The 22,432-nt window shown below is 45.2% G+C and overlaps 1 protein-coding gene across 1 annotated transcript; it reads left to right on the top strand.

Moving 5' to 3' along the window:
* Window positions 1–7,820: 7,820 nt before the first annotated feature.
* LOC146342906 (vomeronasal type-2 receptor 26-like) lies at window positions 7,821–21,628 on the top strand. The gene is made up of 4 exons (XM_084806352.1): window positions 7,821–8,615; window positions 14,759–14,986; window positions 15,931–16,057; window positions 19,945–21,628. The coding sequence occupies exons 1-4, from the start codon at window positions 7,821–7,823 to the stop codon at window positions 20,847–20,849; spliced, it is 2,055 nt and encodes a 684-aa protein (XP_084662478.1). The 3' UTR covers window positions 20,850–21,628.
* Window positions 21,629–22,432: the final 804 nt, after the last annotated feature.

Genomic DNA, 22,432 nt, shown 5'->3' with positions numbered 1-22,432 from the left:
AAAAGTTCTCAGTCTATAGATCCATAATTTTTCCCCATTGTCAAGCATGTCATCATCTTTTGTTTGTTCTATTGGAAGCAACAACATAACCAAGAGACTATGTGATGGTGAGTTGAAATATCTTCCCACAGGTTACTCCATTTTTTTGGTATGCATAACAGATTTGTGGTTATAGAATCTTGTTCTTAGGTCCGTTGTAGTTTCCCCTACACATTGCATACAACATCCTTTTTTTCTTTATTCCTTTCACATTCAATTAAAGAAACACATTAGTAGAAGTGTGTGTTAATGATTGCATAATGCAGTAAGTTTTGTTAATAACTGTGCTCCTGAAAGCAAATGGTTTCTTGGAGGTAACTGCAACACACTGATTTGCCATGGTATGATTCTGGGTTGCAATTATCTTTTTTAAGTGCAGCCTTAACTAACAATTTACGCAGATTGGGTGGTTTTCTGAATGTGATGCAAGGTGGAGAATTAATGGCTTCCATTAAAAGAACACGATAGGATATAATAGGGCAACTATGTTTCGTTGTGTTGTGGTAATCAGGGGCCGCAGGATGGTAGTCCACAACAAATGGGATGTGATTTTCTTTCAAAGAGTTAGCCTTTTCATCTCAATGAAGGGTATCTCTGGATTTGACTGATGTCTGATTGATGTCGTAGTCAATGATGTGACTAGGGTATCCACATTGTTGGAGATGTTCTTTAAGTTCATTACATCTTGAGAAGTTTCCTGTGTTATTACAAACAAATGTGTTTTATTCTAAGAGCCAAACTATACATAATGTTCTTCTTTAGATGGGTTGGATGACATGACTGGAAATTAAGGTACAGGTGGCAATCAGTAGGTTCACAATGTAATCTGTGACAATTTGATGGTTTTCACTGGTTAAGAGGATATCGAGGAAGGTAATTTTGGGTTTTCAGTTGTGGTATTACTGGTAAATTTTATTGTTGGGTGGATAGTGTTTATAAACCTGGTAAAAAATCTCCAAACTATCCCTTCCATAATCTCAGATGAGAAAAATGTCATCTATGTAAAGCCACTACATGCTAGGTTGTAGGTAGAAGTTCTGCGGATAGTTGCCTTGAGCTGTCCTAGAAATAGATTGGCATATGATGGTGGCATATGTGTTCCCATCGCTGTACGTTGGAGCTGTAAATACTTATATTGTCATTGAACATGATATTGTTACAAGTGAGTATCAACTTAGCGAGGGATGTTGAGACTCCAGCTCTAGGTTAATTAGTGGTTCTGCTGTTGAAGAAATATGGTAAGGCAGAGAGGCCATCTTTGTGGGGTATTTTGGCATATAAAGAAGCAACATCAAAGGTTGTGATGATAGTATTACTGATGTTCTTGATTTAGTTTTTCAATCTTCATAAGGAAATCTGTAGTGTCCTTAATATATAAAGGAAGTTTATGGAGTAGTGGTTGAATTATAGAGCCAATATATAGTGAAATTCTTTCAGTGACAGTGTTGTTGTATGAAAGAATAGGCTTTGATGCTGCTGTTGTTGTTTTTAATGGATCTTTGGTAGCATGTAAAATCTTCCTGCTGTAGGGGTGGGGTTAATTAAAAGATCAGCAATTTCTTTGTCCAGTAAGGTTTTTTGCAAGAATTTATGGATAAAGTTGCTTTAAAAAAAAAAAAGAAAAGGTCAGCTCTGATATCGCCATCAAGGTGTTTGTATGTAGTGCTGTCATTTTGTTGTCTCAGAACTTCAGAAATATAATCCTCAGTCTTCATCACAACAACAGCTCTCTCTTTATCAGCTGGTTTAATGGCTCTTTTCTAATATGAAGTGTCTGAGAGCCTCTCTTTCTTCACTTTTTAGATTGTAAAAGACACGTCCAGGTTTGTACGCATCCATCCTTTTTTAAACCATTTAAGGAAGGTTTCTGGTACTGACTTTCTATTTGGGTTGGGGTCCAGGTTTTTATGGGCAGAAATTGTGAGAGGGGATGATGGCATGGGTTCAAAATATGGGTTTTGATATCATTATGGAAATATGCTTTTAACCTGCATCTTCTCTCAAACGCCTTAACATCAGCATTCATTTGGGACAGATCATGCTCTCTAGGTGTAGGGCAGAGATTAAGGCCTTTAGATAGCAATTTAATTTCAGTAGGGGAAATTCTGTTACCTGTTAGATCCACTAGAAAAGTCTCCTTGGAAAATGTGAAGCTTTGGGAGTACTTTTGGTGTGTAGTCTCACTGTGTTGAAGTCTTCTAAATCTTTTTTTTCGTGGTTTTGTTAGTTTTCTGTTTTAGGATTTACTATCTTCAACATATGCACAGAATTGTGTTTCAAGATGGAGTTCCTAATCTTGTTATTACTAGGGAGTGCAGGAAGATTATAATGTAAAATCTCCTTTTTGAGTTTTTTTCATTATTATTATTTTGTGAAGAAGGCACTGGCATACACATGCATAATAAATCCACATGCACTCCATTAAAAAAACAAACCTGTCACTATCTCATAGAATCATAGAATAGTAGGGGTGGAAGGGGCCTACAAGGCCATCGAGTCCAACCCCCTGCTCAATGCAGGAATCCAAGTCAGAGCATCCCTGACAGATGGCTGTCCAGCCTCGTCTTGAAGGCCTCCAGTGTGGGAGAGCCCACCACCTCCCTAGGCAATTGGTTCCATTGTCGTATTGCTCTAACGGTCAGGAAGTTTTTCCTGATGTTCAGCCAGAATCTGGCTTCCTGTCACTTGAGCCCATTATTCCATGTCCTGCACTGTGGGATGATCGAGAAGAGATCCTGGCCTTCCTCTCTGTAAAAACCTTTCAAGTACTTGAAGGGTGCTACCCTATCTCCCCTCAGTCTTCTTTTCTCAAGGGGAAACATGCCCAGTTCTTTCAGTCTCTCTTCATAGGGCTTTGTTTCCAGTCCCCTGATCATCTTTGTTGCCCTCTTCTGAACCCTCTCTAGTTGGTCTGCATCCTTCTTGAAGTGTGGTGCCCAGAACTCGTCACAGTACTCCAGATGAGGCCTAACCAGTGCTTAGGAGAGGGGAACTAGTACTTCCCGGGATTTGGAAGATATGCTTTTTTAATGCAGCCCAAAATGGCATTTGCCTTTTTTGCAGTCACATCACATTGTTGGCTCATATTCAGCTAGTGATGGACAACAATTCCAAGATCCTTCTCGCTTGTCGTGTCGTTGAGCCACGTATCCCCCATCTTGTAACTGTGCATTTGGTTTATTTTTCCTAGGTGAGGAACATGGCATTTCTCCAAACTAAATGTCATTCGGTTGTTTTTAGGGATGTCAGAGAATTCCACCACAAATCTCGGTGAGGCCTAATGCCAGTGCATTTGGCCCCCCGAACTCCATGGCGGAATGGCCTGCCACCCCCCGCCCCCCGCGGATCCCCCCACCCCGGGGCGAGACTTACCTGGGGTGGATGTTCCGGGTGGCGGCGGCTCCGGCAGTGGCAGTGGCTTTGGCTTTGGCGGCGGCAACTGGTCTTCCAACCAGCTGCCACCGCCACCATTTGCAGTCTTGTCATTTTGTGTTTTTTTTACAAGACGTGATAGTAGGGATGTACGAAAGTCACTTACCTTTTCAAAGGGTGACATTTGTGGTGGTGGGGAGGCACTCCGTCCCTCCCCCCCGAATTCTGGCCGGCTCTGCTCCGCAGGGATTCTGCGGAGCCACCGGCCAGCTCCGCCAGCGGCCAGACATCCAGCCGCTGGCTAGCAGGGACGCAAATGGTGGCGGCCGTAGCTGCCGCCATTTGCGTCCCTGCAGTCAGTCATGATAGGCTACGTAAATGTTTACATAGCCTATCACGGCTGATTTAAAAGAAAAAAAATGAGCGTATGCAAATGGTGGCACCCATGGGTGCTGCCATTTGCGTTCCTTATTTTGGCACGTCTTAGTCTACGTAAACATTTATGTACACTAAGACGGCGAAAATAAGGGGAACACAAATAGCGTAGCCAAAATAAGGAACGCAAATGGCGGTGCCCGTGGGCGCCACCATTTGCGTACACGCGTCTTTTTCTTTTCTTTTAAATCACCTGTGATAGGCTACATAAACATTTACATAGCCTATCACAGTGTTTTTTAAAAATCTAGCCGTGATAGGCTATGTAAATCTTTACGTAGCCTATCACGTTTGTTTTTTTTTAACTGGAAATGGTGGCGGCGGCAGCAGCTGGTCAGAAGACAGGCCGCTGCAGCCGCAGCCGCCGCCGCCGAACTGCTGCCAGAGCTGCCGCCGGAGATGCCGCCACCAAGAAGTTCCGCCCAAGGTAAGTCCTGTCCCAGGGGGGGTGGGGGGGTGGCAGAATGTTCTGCCACTGATTTCGGGGGGCCGAATGCGCTGGCATTTGGCCTCCCCAAGATCCATGGTTGAATTCTCTGACATCCCTACCTGATAGGCTACGGAGAGATTTACTTAGCCTATCATGGCTGTGTAAAAAAACAAAACAAACAAACCACATACGCAAATGGCTTCAGCTACGGCCACCGCCATTTGTGTTCCTTATTTTTGGCCGTCTTAGTCTACGTAAATATTTACGTAGACTATGACGGCGAAAATAAAGGGGAATGCAAATAGCAGAGCGGGCGCTATTTGCATCCCTTTTTGATTTGCCGTTTTAGCCTACGTAAATATTTATGTAGGCTAAAACGGTGAATCAAAAAGGGATGCAAATAGTACCCGCTATGCTGTTTGCGTTCCCCTTTATTTTTGCCATCATAGTCTATGTAAATATTTACGTAGACTAAGACGGCCAAAAATAAGAAACTCAAATGGCGGCGGTCATAGCCGCCGCCATTTGCGTACGATTTTTTGGGTGTTTTTTTACCCAGAGCCCTCTGCGGCCGGAAATCTGGCTGTGGACGGCTCTGGCCTGGGCCTGGCCGGCTGCTCCACAGAGCTGCCGCAGTGCTGCCGTGGAGCACAGCCGGCCATGGAGGATTCTGGGTGGGAGGAACAGATCGCCTCCCCCCCCATCGAGGATTCCGGGGGGAGGGATGGAACACCTCCTCCCCCACCATCAACATAATCCGCGGAAAGGTAAGTGAGTTTCATACATCCCTAGTTGTTTTCTGTCCACCACTCCAGTCTATCAAGGTCACTTTGAATTTTGTTTCTGTCTTCCAAAGTATTAGCTAGTTACCCTGCCCAATTTGGTGTCATCTGCAAATTTGATCAGCACCTGCACCTCCTCCAAGTCATTAATGAAAATGTTGAAGAGCACTGGGCCCAGGACTGAGCCCTGCAGTACCCCACTCGTTACCTCTCCCCAGTTTGAGAAGGTCCCATTGATAAGCACTCTTTGAGTCCGATTCTGTAGCCAACTGTGGATCCACCGGATCGTTGCTTCCTCTAGCCCACTTTGAGCTAGTTTGCTCAACATGATATCATGGGGCACTTTTTCGACAGCTTTGCTGAAGTCAAGGTATATTATGTGTACAGCATTCCCACAGTCCACAAGGGAGGTTATTTGATCAAAATAATAAGATCAGATTCGTCTAGCAGGATTTCTTCTTGACAAATCCATGTTGGCTTCGAGTAATCACTGCTTTGTTTTCAAGGTGCTTACAGATGAATTGCTTTATCATCTGCTCCAGAATTTTCCCAGGGATTGATGTCAGACTGACTGGTCTGTAGTTCCCAGGTTCCTCCTTTTTACCCTTTTTGAAGATAGGGACAACAATAGCCCTCCTCCAGTCATCTGGCACTTCACTCGTCCTCCTTGATTTCTCAAAGAGAATAGACAGCGGATCTGAGAGTTTCTCTGCCAGTTCCTTTATTACTCTAGGATGCAGTTCATCTGGACCTGGAGATTTGAACTCATTCAAAGGAATTAGGTGTTCCTTGACCATATGCCTACCAATCTCAAGCTGCAATCCTGACCCTTCAGCCTGTACTTCACCTTTGCTGGGGGGGGGGGGTGTCATAGAAACACATAATCTCCTTTATGTGTTTTAAACATTTATTTTATTTCGTAACTACAATTCTATGTAAGTGTAGATAGCTTTATTTTTTTGGCAGGAACATGTGATACAAATGATTGTAAGTGAAGTAAAATAAATGAAATACATTTAGAATCAGAGAATCAGAAGGGGCAATTTACACCACTGAGTTCAAACCTCTGTTTGGTGCAGAAAGCCAGTTTAAAGCATTCTTGACAGATGGCTGTGCTTGAACACATCCAGTGATGGAGAGCACACCCTAGGCAGTTGATTCCATTGTCAGAGTGTTCTGATAATTAGAAAGTGTTTGTTTGTTTTTCCCTGATGTTCAAGCCATATGTGCCTTCCTATAACTTTAGCCTGTTATTTTGTGTCCTGCAGTCTTGGACAATAGAGAACAGGTTCTGGACCTCTTCTGTTTGACAACCCTTCAGGTACTTGAAAGGTGCTATCATATCCCTCGTCAGTCCTCTCATGTCTAAAATACCCAATTCCTTCAAGCTTTCCCCATTAGACATCATTTTTAATTCCTTGATCATCTTTGTTTGTTGCCTGTCTATGAACTCCTTCCAATTTATACGAAACCTGCTTGAAGTCATTAGAGATGAGATCTAACAAACAGAGGAGAGCAGAACTGTCACTTTACATGACTTAGAAACTATACTTCTACTGAGGCAACCTAACATTGCATCTGCCTTTTCTGCAGCCAAATCACACTGATTTGTCATGTTCAATTTGTGATCAACTACAACACCAAGATTCTTTTCACACACACTTTTGTCAAGCCTGGTAACTTCCTTTATACCTCTGCATTTGATTTCTCTTTCCTAATACAGATGTCAGAGAATTCCGCCATGGATCTTGGTGAGGCTGAATTCCAGTGAATTTGGCCCCCTGAAATCTGTGGCGGAACGGCCTGCCCCCCCGCCCCCCTGTTGATCCCCCCCGGGATGAGACTTGCCTGGGGTGGATGTTCCAGGCGGCACCATTTGCAGTCTTGTTGTGTGTATGTGTGTGTTTTTTTTACAGAGATGTGATAGGCTACATAAAGACTTACGTAGCCTATCAGGTCTGGGTTAAAAAAAAACAACGCGTACGCAAATGGCGGCGGCTATGGCCGCCGCCATTTGCGTTCCTTATTTTTCTTCATCTTAGTCTATGTAAATATTTACGTAGACTATTATGGTGAAAATAAAGGGGAACGCAAATAGCGTAGTGGGCGGTATTTGCATCCCTTTTTGATTCGCCGTTTTAGCCTATGTAAATATTTACGTAGGCTAAAACGGCAAATCAAAAAGGGACGCAAATAGCGCCCACTATGCTATTTGCATTCCCCTTTATTTTTGCCATAATAGTCTATGTAAATATTTACATAGACAAAGACGAAGAAAAATAAGGAACGCAAATGGCGGTGGCCTTAGCCGCTGCCATTTGTGTACGCGTTTGTTTGTTTTTTTTACCCAGAGCCCTCCGCGGCCAGAAATCTGGCTGTGGACGGCTCTGGCCTGGCCCTGGCCGGCTGCTCCGCGGAGCCGCCGCAGAGCACAGCCGGCCGTTGAGGATTCTGGGGGGGAGGACCAGATCGCTTCCCCCCTGTTGAGGATTCTGGGGGAAAGGATGGAACGCCTCCACCCCCCCATGAACAGAATCCGCGGAAAGGTAAGTGACTTTTGTACATCCCTATTTCCTAAATGAAGAATTCTGAACTTGTCCCAATTAAACTTCATTATGTTATTTTCTGCCCAGTTTTCTAATCTATCAAGGTCAGTCCTTTTTATCCCATCCCTATAATATCTGAACATTCTATTCTAGCTTACCTTTGGCTCATTTTCAGCAGAAAAACGTGATATAACACAGCTCCCTTCCTTTTACCGCATGGTCCCAAATGAAGCCCATCAGTACACTGGGATTATTGGGTTACTTAAACATTTTGGATGGACCTGGGTTGGGATCTTTGCTGTGGATGATGATGTTGGAGACCATTTCTTGCAAAGCCTGGAGCCATTGCTTTCGCAGAATAAAATCTGTTCAGCCTTCACACAACGGATCCCAAAACAAGGACTTTTACTTTTGATCAATGAGCTGAGTGAGATGGCCTCAAATATTTATCCATCTTTAATGGACGGAAAAGCCAGAACATATCTTATCTATGGTGAAAGTATGACTCTTCTTTGGCTGAGCACCTTAGTGCCTCTGGCAGACCCTGAATACATGAAAAACACAACTGTTGGAAAGGTGTGGATTACGACAGCACAAATAGATTTTTCTGTAACAGGCTTTATAACTCGTAGGAATTTTCCAATATTCCAAGGGACTATTTCTTTCGCAATTCACTCAAATGTACATCTAGGTTTCCAGACGTATCTTCAGAACATACAACCGTATTGCACACAAGGAGATGGTTTTCGTCAGGGGTTCTGGGAACACGCCTTTGATTGTTCATTTCCAAATCCCAGTGTGCCAGTAGAGGTCGATGTAACATGTACTGGAGAGGAGAGGCTGGAGTCGCTTTCTGGACTTATTTTTGAAATGCACATGACTGGCCATAGCTACAGTATCTATAATGCTGTCCATGCTGTGGTGCATGCTTTGCATGCAATGGACTTGTCAATGTCCAAACACAGAACAAGAGTGCATGGTGAAACCTATGAAGGTCTCCAGCCTTGGCAGGTAACGTTTGCACAATAAAAAGGCCAAATTGCCATTAATACATCGAAATACATTGAAGCTGCGTCTTCCATGAATAACTGTACCAAATAATGGGGAAAAAAGCTTTCTGGGGGTTTACACTTTCTTCTGTACTTGGAGCCTGAAAAAAGGTGAGCTGTAATTTTTTGTGTCTTCTAGCACTGCAACAGCACTACTCAGATCATCTCCTAGGTTGTGGTGGGCTGGGGCAGTGGCTTTGCACCACAACCACTGTAAAGGAATCAGTGCAGGCTGAGCTGGTAATCTGTTATGGGGAGCACATACAATCTTCATGTACTGCAGAGGCTCAGATTGGTGGTGTGACAAGGGGCTTGCGTAACTCAGTGAAGCCATAAGCTATGCCATGCAGGGCCACCCAAGACGGACAGGTCATGGTGGAGAGTTCTGACAGAATGTGGTCCACTGGAGAAGGAAATGGCAACCCTCTCCAGTATTCTTGCCAAGAAAACCCCATGGAAGATATCACAAGGCTAAAAGATATGACGCTGGAAGATGAGCCCCTCAGGTCGCAAGGTGTCCAATATACTACTGGGGAAGAGCAGAGGGTATTTCCAAGTAGCGCCAGAAAGAGTGAAGCGGCTGGGCCAAAGCTGAAAGGACACTCAGCTGTGGATGTGTCTGGTGGTGAAAAGAAAATCCGATGCTGTAAAGAACAATATTGTTTAGGAACCTGGAATGTCAGATCAATGAATCAAGGTAAGCTGGAGGTGGCCAAACATGAGATGGCAAGATTGAACATCAACATCTTGGGAATCAGTGAACTCAAATGGACAAGCATGGGCGAATTTAATTCAGGTGATCATTATATCTACTACTGTGGGCAAGAATCCCTTAGAAGAAATGGAGTAGCACTCATGGTCAACAAAAGGGTGGGAAAGATAGAATGATCTCAGTATGAATCCAAGGCAAACCATTCAACATCACAGTAATTCAAGTCTATGCCCCAACCACTGAGGCCGAAGAAGCGGAGGTTGATCGGTTCTATGAAGACCTACAACACCTTCTAGAACTAACACTGACAAAAGATGTCCTCTTCATCATAGGGGATTGGAATGCTAAAGTAGGAAGTCAAGAAATCACTGGGATAACAGGCAAGCATGGCCTTGGTGTACAAAATGAAGCAGGACAAAGGCTAATAGAGTTTTGTCAAGAGAACACGCTGATCATAGCAAACACTCTTTTCCAACAGCACAAGAGGCGACTCTACACACGGACATCACCAGATGTTCAATATCGAAATCAGATTGATTATGTCCTTTGCAGCCAAAGATGGAGAAGCTCTATACAGTCAGTAAAACCAAGAGCTGGAGCTTACTGTGGCTCAGATTATGAGCTGTTTCTTGCAAAATTTCAGCTTAAATTGAAGAACGTAGGGAAAACCCCTAAACCTTTCAGGTATGACCTAAATCATATCCCTTATGAATATACAGCAGAGGTGAGGAATAGATTTAAGGGATTAGACCGGATAGACAGAGTGCCTGAGGAACTATGGACAGAGGTCTGTAACATTGTTATGGAGGCATTGGAGGCAGCAACTCAATCCATTCCCAGGAAAAAGAAATACAAGAAAGCAAAATGGCTGTCTGAGGAGGCTTTACAGAGGAAAGAAGGGAAGTGAAAAGCAAGGAAGAAAGGGGAAGAGATATCCAACTGAATGCAGAGTTCCAGAGAATAGCAAGGAGAGACAAGAAGGCCTTCTTAAATGAACAATGCAAAGAAATTGAGGAAAACAACAGAATGGGAAAGACTAGAGATCTATTCAAGAAAATTGGAGATCTCAGGGGAATGTTTTGTGCAAAGACGGGCATGATAAAGGACAAAGAAGGCAGGGACCTAACAGAAGCAGATGAGATTAAGAAGAGGTGGAAAGAATACACATAAGAACTATACAGGAAAGATCTTAATGTCCCTGATAGCCATGATAGTCCAGTCACTGAACTTGAGCTTGACATCCTTGAGAGTGAAGTCAAGTGGGCCTTAGGAAGCATGACTAAAAACAAAGCTAGCGGAGATGACAGTCTTCCAGCTGAGCTATTCAAAATCCTAAAAGATGATGCTGTTAAAGTGCTGCACTCAATATGCCAACAAACTTGGAACACTCAACAGTGGCCACAAGACTGGAAAAGTTCAGTTGACATTCCAATTCCAAAGAAGGGCAATGCCAAGGAGTGTTCAAATTACCGTACAATTGTGCTCATTTCACATGCCAGCAAGGTTATGCTAAAAATCCTACAAGCTAGGCTTCAGCGGTATGCAAACCGAGAAGTACTGGAAGTACAAGCTGGGTTTCAAAGAGGCAGAGGAACTAGAGATCAAATCGCCAACATTGGCTGGATCTTGAAGAAAGCAAGAAAATTCCAGAAAAACGTCTATTCCTGCTTCATTGACTATGCTAAAGCCTTTGATTGTGTGGATCACAACAAACTGTGGCAAATTCTGAAAGAGATGGGGATACCAGACCACCTTACCTGTCTCCTGAGAAACCTGTATGAGGGTCAAGAAGCAACAGTAAGAACCGGACATGGAACAACTGATTGGTTCAAAATTGGGAAAGGAGTACGGATGTACGAAAGGGACTTACCTTTCAGGGATTATGCTGATGGTGCGGGGGGAGACATTCTGTCCCTCCCCCCAGAATCCTGGCCGGGGGGGAGGCACTCCATTCCTCCGCCCCCGGAATCCTGGCCGGCCGGCTGTGGTCCGCAGCAATTCTGTGGAGCCGCCGGCCGGCTCCACCAGCAGCCGGACATCCGGCCACTGGCTAGCAGGGATGCAAATGGCGGTGGCCGTAGCTGCCGCTGTTTGCGTCCCTGCAGTCAGCCTGATAGGCTACGTAAATCTTTACATAGCCTATCACAGCTGATTAAAAACAAACAAACACGCGTACGCAAATGCCGGCAGCTATGGGCACCGCCATTTGCGTTCCTTATTTTGGCATGTCGTAGTCTAAGTAAACATTTACGTAGACTAAGATGGTGAAAATAAGGGGAACGCAAATAGCGTAGACACTATGCTATTCGCGTTCCCCTTATTTTTGCCGTCTTACTCTATGTAAATGTTTACGTAGACTAAGATGTGCCAAAATAAGTAACGCAAATGGCGGCGCCCATGGGTGCCACCATTTGCGTATGCACATTTTTTTTCTTTTAAATCAGCCGTGATAGGCTACGTAAACATTTACGTAGCCTATCACGGTGTTTTTTAAAAAATCTAGCCATGATAGGCTACGTAAATCTTTATGTAGCCTATCACGTTTTTAAAAAACAAACAAACCTGGAAATGGTGGCGGCGGCAGCCGGTCAGAAGACCGTCCGCCTCAGCCACCACTGCCGAACTGCTGCCGGAGCCGCTACCAGAGCCGCCGCCACCAGGAAGATCCGACCCAGGTAAGTCCCATCCCCGGGGGGTGGGCTGGGGGGGTAGGGTGTTCCGCCACTGATTTCCGTGATGATATCACTGAGATCCGTGGTGGAACTTTCGTACATCCCTAGAAAGGAGTACGACAAGGCTGCATATTGTCGCCCTGCTTATTTAACTTGTATGCAGAGTACATCATGAGAAACGCTGGGTTGGATGAATCACAAGTCGGAATTCAGATTGCCGGGAGAAAAAGCAAAATGCAAAACACATTCCTGCCAGTGTTCACAGGTAATTTATTCTGAATTCATCCAAAAGTCATCCACTGTGAAGCTGAATAGAAAAATAGTACTAGGGGAGGGTGGTTATTTGCACTGATTCCTGCATTGAGCAGTGGGTTGGACTCAATGGTCTAATAGGCCCCTTCCAACCCTACTATTCTATTATTCTATGCACTTCAAAGAAACCTACAGCAGATATTAGGGATAGTGACCTCCTCTACTTCAACACCTAACTTTTATGATTACATTTCCCCTTCTGAGCTTGATTTGACATTCTGGGAAGAGCACATTTCACATGTGCCTGTCACAAAAAATACTGCGTCCAACTGTCTGAAGTTTGGCAGGTGAGATCTGCTCCATGGGAGCAGGGAGCTCCTCAAATTCTATGCACTTCTGTGGAAAAAAAGTGAAATGTTATAGCTCTTTGCTTTGAGAATTTTTGTGGAAAACATCAAATTTTACCTGCACCTAGCACAAAAAAACTGCTGTGCCAAAGTGTCTGAAGTTTGGCAGGTTCAGTCACCTCCATGGGGGCTTCTAGGTGCCTAGATTTCAAGCACGTCTGTGGAAAAATGTGAGGAGTTATAGCTATTTGCTTTGAGAGTTTTCTGTTGAAAAAATGAAAATTTAACTCCACCTAGCACAAAAACTACTGGGCCAAACTGTTTGACATTTGGCAGGTGGGATTTCCTCTCTATGTGAGCTGCATGGTCCCCAAATGTCATATATCCATCATAAAAACTGAAAAGGTTAACACCATTTGTGTTTTCTAATGCAAGCCAATGGGGAAACGTCAAAAATGACTGGTTCAGATATCCGAATCTCGCTTCAGATTTGGATCCGAGTCAAAGCGGATGGGGTCCAAATTGATCTGAGTGACACTAGACTACTTTGGAAGATCTGAATCAGCATCCAAAGTGAAGCGTGAGGTCTATGCTCTGTCCTAGTACCCACACTGGAGGGAGGGAGTTTTGTTTTATTGTCAACAATAACCCACTGCAGACCACTAGAAAAGTTCAATAAATCAGTTACTCATTTAAAACTAACTATTGCCAAATCTCATGACTCAAGCACACAAAGTCATGGGGCCTTAAGAATAATGAGGTGAACACATTAGTGTGAGAGTTGTGAGTCGCCATGGGTAAGAGGAAGAGTAGCCTTGGGCCCTGAGCTGTGGGTTGGCTGGGGGTCACCCAGTAAAGCCCTAGAAAGACCAAAAAAAATCTCATGCCTCAGTCCACCAGGGTACTCACATTGGAGGGAGGGAGTTTTGTTTTGTTTTGTTTTCAACAGTAATCCTCTGCAGACCCATATACAAGTTCAGTAAAACACTCATTTAAAACCAACTACTGCCAAGTCTCATTTCTTAGTTTTCATCTTAGGGTGTTCATTTACATTTACCTTCATCTCCTGGCTCAGTATATGTTAAATGTAGGGTTGGCGGAGAATTTCTCCCCAAAACTTCGGGGGGCCGAGCGCCAACGTGTTCGGCCCCCCGAACAAGTTTTGGGGAGAAATTCTCCACACACCCCCGCACCCCGCACCCCCCCCCAGGATGGGACTTACCTTTCCCAAATGTCCCTCCCGGCAGCAGGTCCCGGCGGCGGTTCGTTGGGTCTTCGTCAGGGGCGGGGGCGGCAGCCGATTTTCGACCGGCTGCCGCCGCCACCATTCCAATAAAACTAAAAAAAAAAACGCCCCCGTGATAGGCTACGTGATGATTAACGTAGCCTATCATGGCTAGATTTGCAAAGTCAGCCGTGATAGGCTACGTCAATCGTCACGTAGCCTATCACGGGTGACTTTAAAAAAAAAAAAAAAGCACGTACGGCTAATGGCGGCCCCAATAGGGAGCCGCCATTCATGTTCCTTATTTGGTCACTGTAGTCTACGTAAAGATTACGTAGACTATGGCGAAAATAAGGGCAACGCTATTTGCGTTGCCCTTATTTTCACCATAGTCTACGTAAAGATTTACGTAGACTACAGCGACCAAATAAGGAACGCAAATGGTGGCTCCCTATGGGGGCCGCCATTTGCGTACGCGCTTTTTTTTTTTAAGTCACCCGTGATAGGCTATGTGATGATTTACGTAGCCTATCACGGCTGACTTTGCAGATCTAGCCACGATAGGCTACGTTAATCGTCACGTAGCCTATCACGGGGGCGGTTTTTTTTTACTTTTTTTTTCGTGGCCGGGCGAGGCAAGGCGCCTCCTCCCCGGCCTGAATTTCGGCCGGGCGAGGCAGGAAGCCTTCCCCTCCCATCCTGAACTTCGGGGGGAGAGCAGCGAAGCACCTCCCCCCCACCACGAAAAGCTGCGAGACCAGGTAAGTGACTTTCGTGCACCCCTAGTTAAATGAAAATCTGAAAAACTGGAGTGGCAGAGAAACACACTGGTAAATCTTGGCATAAAGATTCTAATACGTTGTCTTATTCCTTTGTTCCTTTTTCTCTTTCAACTAGCTCCACCCATTTCTTCAAGGCATTGCATTTAATAACTCTGCTGGAGAAACAGTGTCTTTTAATGATAACTGGGAACTGGTAGCTGGATTTGATATAATGAATGTGCTCATTTCGCCAAACAGCTCATTCCTGAGAGTGAAAGTTGGATGGGTGGATCCCAGTGCTCTTGAAGGAAAAGAAGTTACCATCAATGAAGATATGATTGTGTGGCACAGAAGTTTTAACCAGGTGTGGATTAGAGCATATTGGGTGGGTGGGTGTCATTTTCAGGATACGTGACCTTGGGGTTGGAAGTAGGGATGTACAGGAATTATGTTCCCTATTGCAGATCATCCAGCCACATCCCTCTCACACTCCTGAATGTGAAAGCAAAGCAAGCAGGAACACCATTCTCAGGAATTGTTCACAATTTCCCAAACCTGCATTTGTGTCCAAAAGTGACATGAGCATTTGCTCCCCCAAATCTGTATTTCCACACTTTATCCTATGGAGGAAAACTCACATTTTCAATTGGGGAAAAAAAGCACATTACATGTGTGGGAGGAGAACAAAAAATGAGGAAGATGCTCACTTTTGAGAATGCAAACAAGGTGAAGTGAGCTTCAATGAGGGATTTGGAGACCCTCAATAAGCTTGAAGATTGCATGTTTGCCCATTCCCGGTTAGAAGTATCCTTTTCTGGATACACTGATTCATCGATGGGATATCAATATGTCATTAATTACATTCAAGAGCTAAGGAGAGATGTAACACTGAAGTGCCACTGCCAAATATCTTAATTCCTTACATTTGAAAACCATCTGATATTTTCTGTACAAGTGCAACATGGCAAAATTACGATCTACCCAATTAACCTTGGGTAGGATTTTGAGGGAGCTAGATCAAATGTGTTAATGGACTACAACAACACTGTGGACAATCAGTGGCTATCACAGTTCTTCCAATCACAATTTCATCCCAATTTCATTTCTCTGGTCCCCATTTTACTCAGCCAAGGGAATTATTCCAGAAATGTTATCTACCATCCTCAGGAAAGAACTAGCAGATTCTTCGATGCATAATTTCCCTGTACTCTTCTGTGTCAATTTGATCTTTTTAAATGTATTCGTTTATTTATTTATTGGTATATCAACCATTTCTAGATTCTATACTATCTTCTTGTTGATGGATAGGTGCTTCCACTTTCTGTGTGTAGTGACTCCTGCGAGCCTGGTTATCTTAAGAAAAAGAAAGAAAGGGAGAAATTTTGTTGTTATGATTGTGATCAGTGCGCGGAAGGGATGGTTTCCAATCAAAAAGGTGGGTGACACATTAAACTAAATATTTCATCATAATAGGTTAATAGATATGGTTGTTTAAGACATGTATATGCTGCCAAAGGATTAGGGGAATATTTCTACACTCAAATCCTTAATGGGAATTCCAAAAAAGTGTAAGCATAATAATTTTCAATGGAAACTTCAAGCATAATAATTTTCAATGGAAACAGCTTAAATATTTATTTATTTTATTTGTTTACTTTATTTTGCTAGTACTCTGGGCAGCTCAGAAATACATTATTAAAGTGCAGTATGCATCAATTAAAAAACTATTAGAACTAAAGTAAAATGAAAAACACAGGTTTCACACTCTCGGCTGAGAATCATCAAGAGATGAGGAAAACATACAGTGTGATAAATGCATGCGTGAACATGCCTTTCTCTAAAGACAAAACTGGGAAATATTCATTTTTTACAGATTGTAATTTTGTGGGTTGGACAATGACTGTGTGGTTGTTTCTCCTTTTCACACAATTCATTTCTCGGTAGGGGTGGATGAAAGTCACTTACCTGTCGTCGAAGGCCGTTCGCGGTGGGGGGGAGGCGCTTCGCTGGTCCCCCCGCGAAGTTCAGGCTGGGGGGGAGGCTTCCCGCCTCGCCCGGCCGAAATTCAGGCCGGGGAGGAGGCGCCTTGCCTTGCCCGGCCGCGAACGCGAAAGTTAAAAAAAAAAACACAAAACTTCCCCTGATAGGCTACGTGACGATTCACGTAGCCTATCACGGCTAGATCTGCAAAGTCAGCCGTGATAGGCTACGTCAATCGTCACGTAGCCTATCACGGGTGACTTTAAAAAAAAAAAGCGCATACGCGAATGGCGGCCCCCATAGGGAGCCACCATTTGCATTCCTTATTTAGTCGCTGTAGTCTACGTAAATGTTTACATAGACTACGGCGAAAATAAGGGCAACGCAAACAGTGTTGCCCTTATTTTCGCCGTAGTCTACGTAAACATTTACGTAGACTACAGCGACCAAATAAGGAATGGGAATGGCGGCTCCCTATGGGGGCCACCATTATCCGTACACTCTTTTTTTTTTTTTTTAAAGTCACCCGTGATAGGCTACGTGACGATTGACGTAGCCTATCACGGCTGACTTTGCAAATCTAGCCATGATAGGCTACGTGAATCGTCACGTAGCCTATCAGGGGAAGTTTTTTTTTTTCTTTCATGGCAATGGCGGCGGCGGCAGCCAGTCGAAAGACCGGCTGCCGCTCCCGCCTTGCTCGAACACCCGCCAAACCACCGGCCGGACCAGCCACCGGGAGGGACATTCGGTGAAGGTAAGTCCCGTCCCGGCAGGGTTGCGGGGGGCGGGGGGGTGCGGAGGATTTCTCCCCAAAACTTGTTCGGGGGGGCCGAACACATTGGCGCTCGGCCCCCCGAAGTTTCGGGGAGAAATTCTCCGCCATACCTATTTCTCGGGCTTTTGAAAAGGGAACCTTTCCAGTTTAAAACAGCCTTTAAAGCAGGACTAATTCTGATGACCAGCCAGACATATCACATGGACACCCAGTTGCTAGTGTGTTGTATGTAGGGGTGGACGAAAGTCCCTTACCTGTCGTGGAAGGACGTTCGCGCTGGGGGGGAGGCGCTTCGCTGCTCCCCCCGCGAAGTTCAGGCCGGGGGGGGAGGCTTCCCACCTCGCCCCGGCCGAAATTCAGGCCGGGGAGGAGGCTTCCCGCCTCGCCCGGCCGCGAACGCGAAAGTTAAAAAAAAAACAAAAACGCCCCCTGATAGGCTACGTGACGATTCACGTAGCCTATCATGGCTAGATCTGCAAAGTCAGCTGTGATAGGCTACGTAAATCTTCACGTAGCCTATCACGGGTGACTTAAAAAAAAAAAAAGCGCATACGCTAATGGCAGCCCCCATAGGGAGCCGCCATTCGCGTTCCTTATTTAGTCGCTGTAGTCTACGTAAATGTTTACGTAGACTACGGCGAAAATAAGGGCAATGCAAATAACGTTGCCCTTATTTTCGATGTAGTCTACGTAAAGATTTACGTAGACTACAGCGACCAAATAAGGAACGGGAATGGCGGCTCCCTATGGGGGCCGCCATTATCCATACGCGCTTTTTTTTTTTTTTAAGTCACCTGTGATAGGCTATGTGACGATTGACGTAGCCTATCACGGCTGACTTTGCAAATCTAGCCATGATAGGCTACGTGAATCGTCACGTAGCCTATCAGGGGAAGTTTTTTTTTTTTTCTTTCATGGCAATGGCGGCGGCGGCAGCCAGTCGAAAGACCGGCTGCCGCTCCCGCCTTGCTCGAACACCCGCCAAACCACCGGCCGGACCAGCCACCGGGAGGGACATTCGGTGAAGGTAAGTCCCGTCCTGGCAGGGTTGCGGGGGGCGGGGGGGTGCGGAGGATTTCTCCCCAAAACTTGTTCGGGGGGGCCGAACACATTGGCGCTCGGCCCCCCGAAGTTTCGGGGAGAAATTCTCCGCCATACCTATTTCTCGGGCTTTTGAAAAGGGAACCTTTCCAGTTTAAAACAGCCTTTAAAGCAGGACTAATTCTGATGACCAGCCAGACATATCACATGGACACCCAGTTGCTAGTGTGTTGTATGTAGGGGTGGACGAAAGTCCCTTACCTGTCGTGGAAGGACGTTCGCGCTGGGGGGGAGGCGCTTCGCTGCTCCCTCCGCGAAGTTCAGGCCGGGGGGGGAGGCTTCCCACCTCGCCCCGGCCGAAATTCAGGCCGGGGAGGAGGCTTCCCGCCTCGCCCGGCCGCGAACGCGAAAGTTAAAAAAAAACCAAAAACGCCCCCTGATAGGCTACGTGACGATTCACGTAGCCTATCATGGCTAGATCTGCAAAGTCAGCTGTGATAGGCTACGTAAATCTTCACGTAGCCTATCACGGGTGACTTAAAAAAAAAAAAAGCGCATACGCTAATGGCAGCCCCCATAGGGAGCCGCCATTCGCGTTCCTTATTTAGTCGCTGTAGTCTACGTAAATGTTTACGTAGACTACGGCGAAAATAAGGGCAATGCAAATAACGTTGCCCTTATTTTCGATGTAGTCTACGTAAAGATTTACGTAGACTACAGCGACCAAATAGGGAACGGGAATGGCGGCTCCCTATGGGGGCCGCCATTATCCATACGCACTTTTTTTTTTTTTAAGTCACCTGTGATAGGCTATGTGATGATTGACGTAGCCTATCACGGCTGACTTTGCAAATCTAGCCGTCATAGGCTACGTGATTCGTCATGTAGCCTATGAGGGGGCGTTTTTTTTTTTTATTGTAATGGTGGTGGCGGCAGCCGGTTGAAAGATCGGCTGCCGCTCCCGCCCCGCTCGAACACCCGCCGAACCGCCGGCTGGACCCGCCACCGGGAGGGACATTCGGCGAAGGTAAGTCCCGTCCCGGGGGGGGGGTGCGGGGGATGGGGGGGTTCGGAGGATTTCTCCCCAAAACTTGTTTGGGGGGCCAAACACGTTGGCGCTCGGCCCCCCGAAGTTTCAGGGAGAAATTCTCCGCCATCCCTAGTTGTATGGAGGTGTTGTGTGCAACCTCCTCATGTTACATTTTCAAGGAGGTGAAAAAATCTGACTGGGGGGGATCCCAAATAAATAAATAGTTGTAGGCAGTGTTTTGTGAGCACCGTAAGCCCACACATTTACATTGTGATTAAAAAATAATAATCTCCTTTCCTAGAGCTCCTGAAGGTAATGAACTGAACATATACACTGAAGTGCCTTTTCACATAACCAGACTGACTGAGGGCACCAAGCAGTGTAAATCAGGCATGGGCAGACACTCCCACATCAAAAGTGCCCATGAGAAGTGTCAGTTCACATTGGAACTAGCATTGTAATGGCCATTTCTTTCTTTTTTTATTATTTCCAGATACAGATGACTGTTTCAAATGCCCAGATGATCAATATCCAACCAAGAATCAGGATAAATGCATCCCCAAAGTGATAACCTTTCTGTCTTACGAAGAACCCTTAGGGATCAGTTTAACCTCGGTTGCCATTTCTTTTTCCCTGGTCACAATCTTTGTGTTCAGAACTTTTATTAAACACAAAGATACCCCCATTGTCAAGGCCAACAACCGGGATATCACCTATACCCTCCTCGTCTCCCTCCTGCTCTGCTTCCTCTGCTCTTTGCTGTTCCTTGGACAACCTGGGAAGCTGACGTGCTTTCTCAGACATTCTGCTTTTGGCATCATCTTCTCAGTGGCTGTTTCCTGTGTGTTGGCCAAAACCATCACTGTGGTTCTTGCTTTCATGGCCACCAAACCAGGGTCCAGCATGAGGAAGTGGATGGGGAAAAAACTGTCCAATTCCATTGTTCTTTTCTGCTCCTTCATTCAAGCAGGCATTTGTGTAGTGTGGCTAGGAACCGCTCCCCCATTCCCAGATTTAGACATGCACTCTCTAGCCAAACAGATCATAGTGAAATGCAATGAAGGGTCTGCCCTCATGTTTTATCTTGTCCTGGGTTACATGGGCCTTCTGTCCATCATCAGCCTCATGGTGGCTTTTCTTGCCAGGAAGTTGCCGGACAGTTTTAATGAAGCCAAGTTTATCACTTTCAGTATGCTGATGTTTAGTTGTGTGTGGTTGTCTTTTTTTCCAACCTACCTAAGCACAAAAGGGAAATACATGGTAGCTGTAGAGATTTTCTCTATCTTAGTTTCTAGTGCTGGGCTACTCAGTTGTATCTTTCTCCCCAAATGCTACATTATTGTTTTGAAGCCTGGTCTTAACAAAAAGAAGCAGCTAATAAGGAGACAAAAAATATAGTATTGTGTTGTCTTTGGAGTAGATATTATGGGTTTATTCTAGGGATCACTTTGGGCATATATATATATATATATATATATAGAGAGAGAGAGAGAGAGAGAGAGAGAGTACTACATTACATTACATTTCTATACCACCCCATAGCAGAAGCTCTCTGGGTGGTTTACAAAAGTTAAAACATTAAAACACGATATATAAATGTTAAAAGACATTTACATAAAAGCACACAGACAATATGCACAAAAAACTAGTAAGTAATACATTTGTTGCTGAATTCAGAGATCATGGCAAAAGACACAAAGTTGAAATTTAAAATGCTATTATACAATGTCAAAATTTATACATAAAGTTAAAACAACTGAACTAAAAAATACATGCCAAGTCTTTACTGAAGTTAAAGTAAAGTGGTGGACATGCAACAATAATATAATGAGCCAAGTCCTCAAGGACTGATTCTCCACAAACACAGAACCTATCTTCTACTGGCATACCATGAAATCTCCCCCATTTGAACATAGTATCCAATTGTTTATGCCTCAGATGTGGAAAAGCTTTCTCATATTCCATTTTCACAGGAACAGACAAATATTTCTCATATTGGTGTAGTTGTTTGGTACTAGCTCCCATCATGCTGTTTCTGATGATGTATGAGCAGTTATGTCAGTTTGTGCTCCTACGTCAAGAACTCTTTGTTTAAAAATATTACATCTAGCTTTCAGCTTTGGATTTCGTGCCTGGTCAGAGAATCCAAAATCTGGGGAAAAAAATAAAGAGTTTTTGCAACCAAAAGTTTCTGTGCACAGATAATCTGTGTTCTTCCATACAAATCTTAGCAAGTCTGTCTTCTGTTAAATTTAGGGATGTACGAATCCCTTACCTTGTTCCGGTGGCGGCATCCGCTGGAGGGGGGGAGGCGCTCCATCCCTCCCCCTGGAATACTTGATGGGGGGGAGGCGATCTGGTCCTCCCCCCCAGAATCCTCGACGGCCGGCTCTGCTCCACGGCGGCTCCGTGGAGCAGCCGGCCAGGCCAGGGCCGTCCACAGCCGGATTTCCGGCCGCGGACTGGCTGCTGAGTAAAACAACAACAACAACAAATGGCATACAAAAATGGCGGTTGCTACGGCCACCACCATTTGTGTTCCTTATTTTTTGCCATCTTAGTCTATGTAAATATTTACATAGACTATTACAGCGAAAATAAAGGGGAATGCAAATAGCGTAGTTATCTCACTGGGTGACTTTGGGCTGGACTCTAACCACCACGTCATACTTCTGTTTAGGGGTGTACGAAACCCTGCTTACCTGGCTCCACCGGCCGGGTTCTGCAGGTGGGGGGAGGTGCTCCGTGCCTCCCCCTGGAATCCTGGCCGGCACCGCTCCGCGGCCAAGCCGCAGAGCCGCCGGCTGGCTCCGGCCACCCGCAGCCGGACATACAGCTGCTGGGCAGCCCTGCAGGGATGCAAATGGCAGCTGTCGTAGCTGCCATCATTTGCATCCCTGTAGTGAGCCATGATAGGTTACGTAAATATTTACATAGCCTATCAGGGCAGGGGGAAAACCCCAGCATACAAAAATGGCGGT

This window comes from Heloderma suspectum, chromosome 6 (assembly GCF_057233095.1).
Source record: "Heloderma suspectum isolate Gila_16-S chromosome 6, 16-S_ref, whole genome shotgun sequence".
In the NCBI taxonomy this organism is placed as follows: Eukaryota; Metazoa; Chordata; class Lepidosauria; order Squamata; family Helodermatidae; genus Heloderma; species Heloderma suspectum.
The sequence above is the reverse complement of the archived record's forward strand: the minus strand, read 5'-3'. Positions and strand labels throughout refer to the sequence as shown.

What these genes read in the sequence shown, in the direction of transcription:
- LOC146342906 (XM_084806352.1), top strand. Translation starts at nt 7,821, where the DNA reads ATGGTCCCAAATGAAGCCCATCAGTACACTGGGATTATTGGGTTACTT. An exon ending in AAGGTCTCCAGCCTTGGCAG is followed by an intron (nt 8,616 to 14,758) that starts GTAACGTTTGCA and finishes TCTTTCAACTAG; the next exon opens with CTCCACCCATTTCTTCAAGG. An exon ending in GGCACAGAAGTTTTAACCAG is followed by an intron (nt 14,987 to 15,930) that starts GTGTGGATTAGA and finishes GTTGATGGATAG; the next exon opens with GTGCTTCCACTTTCTGTGTG.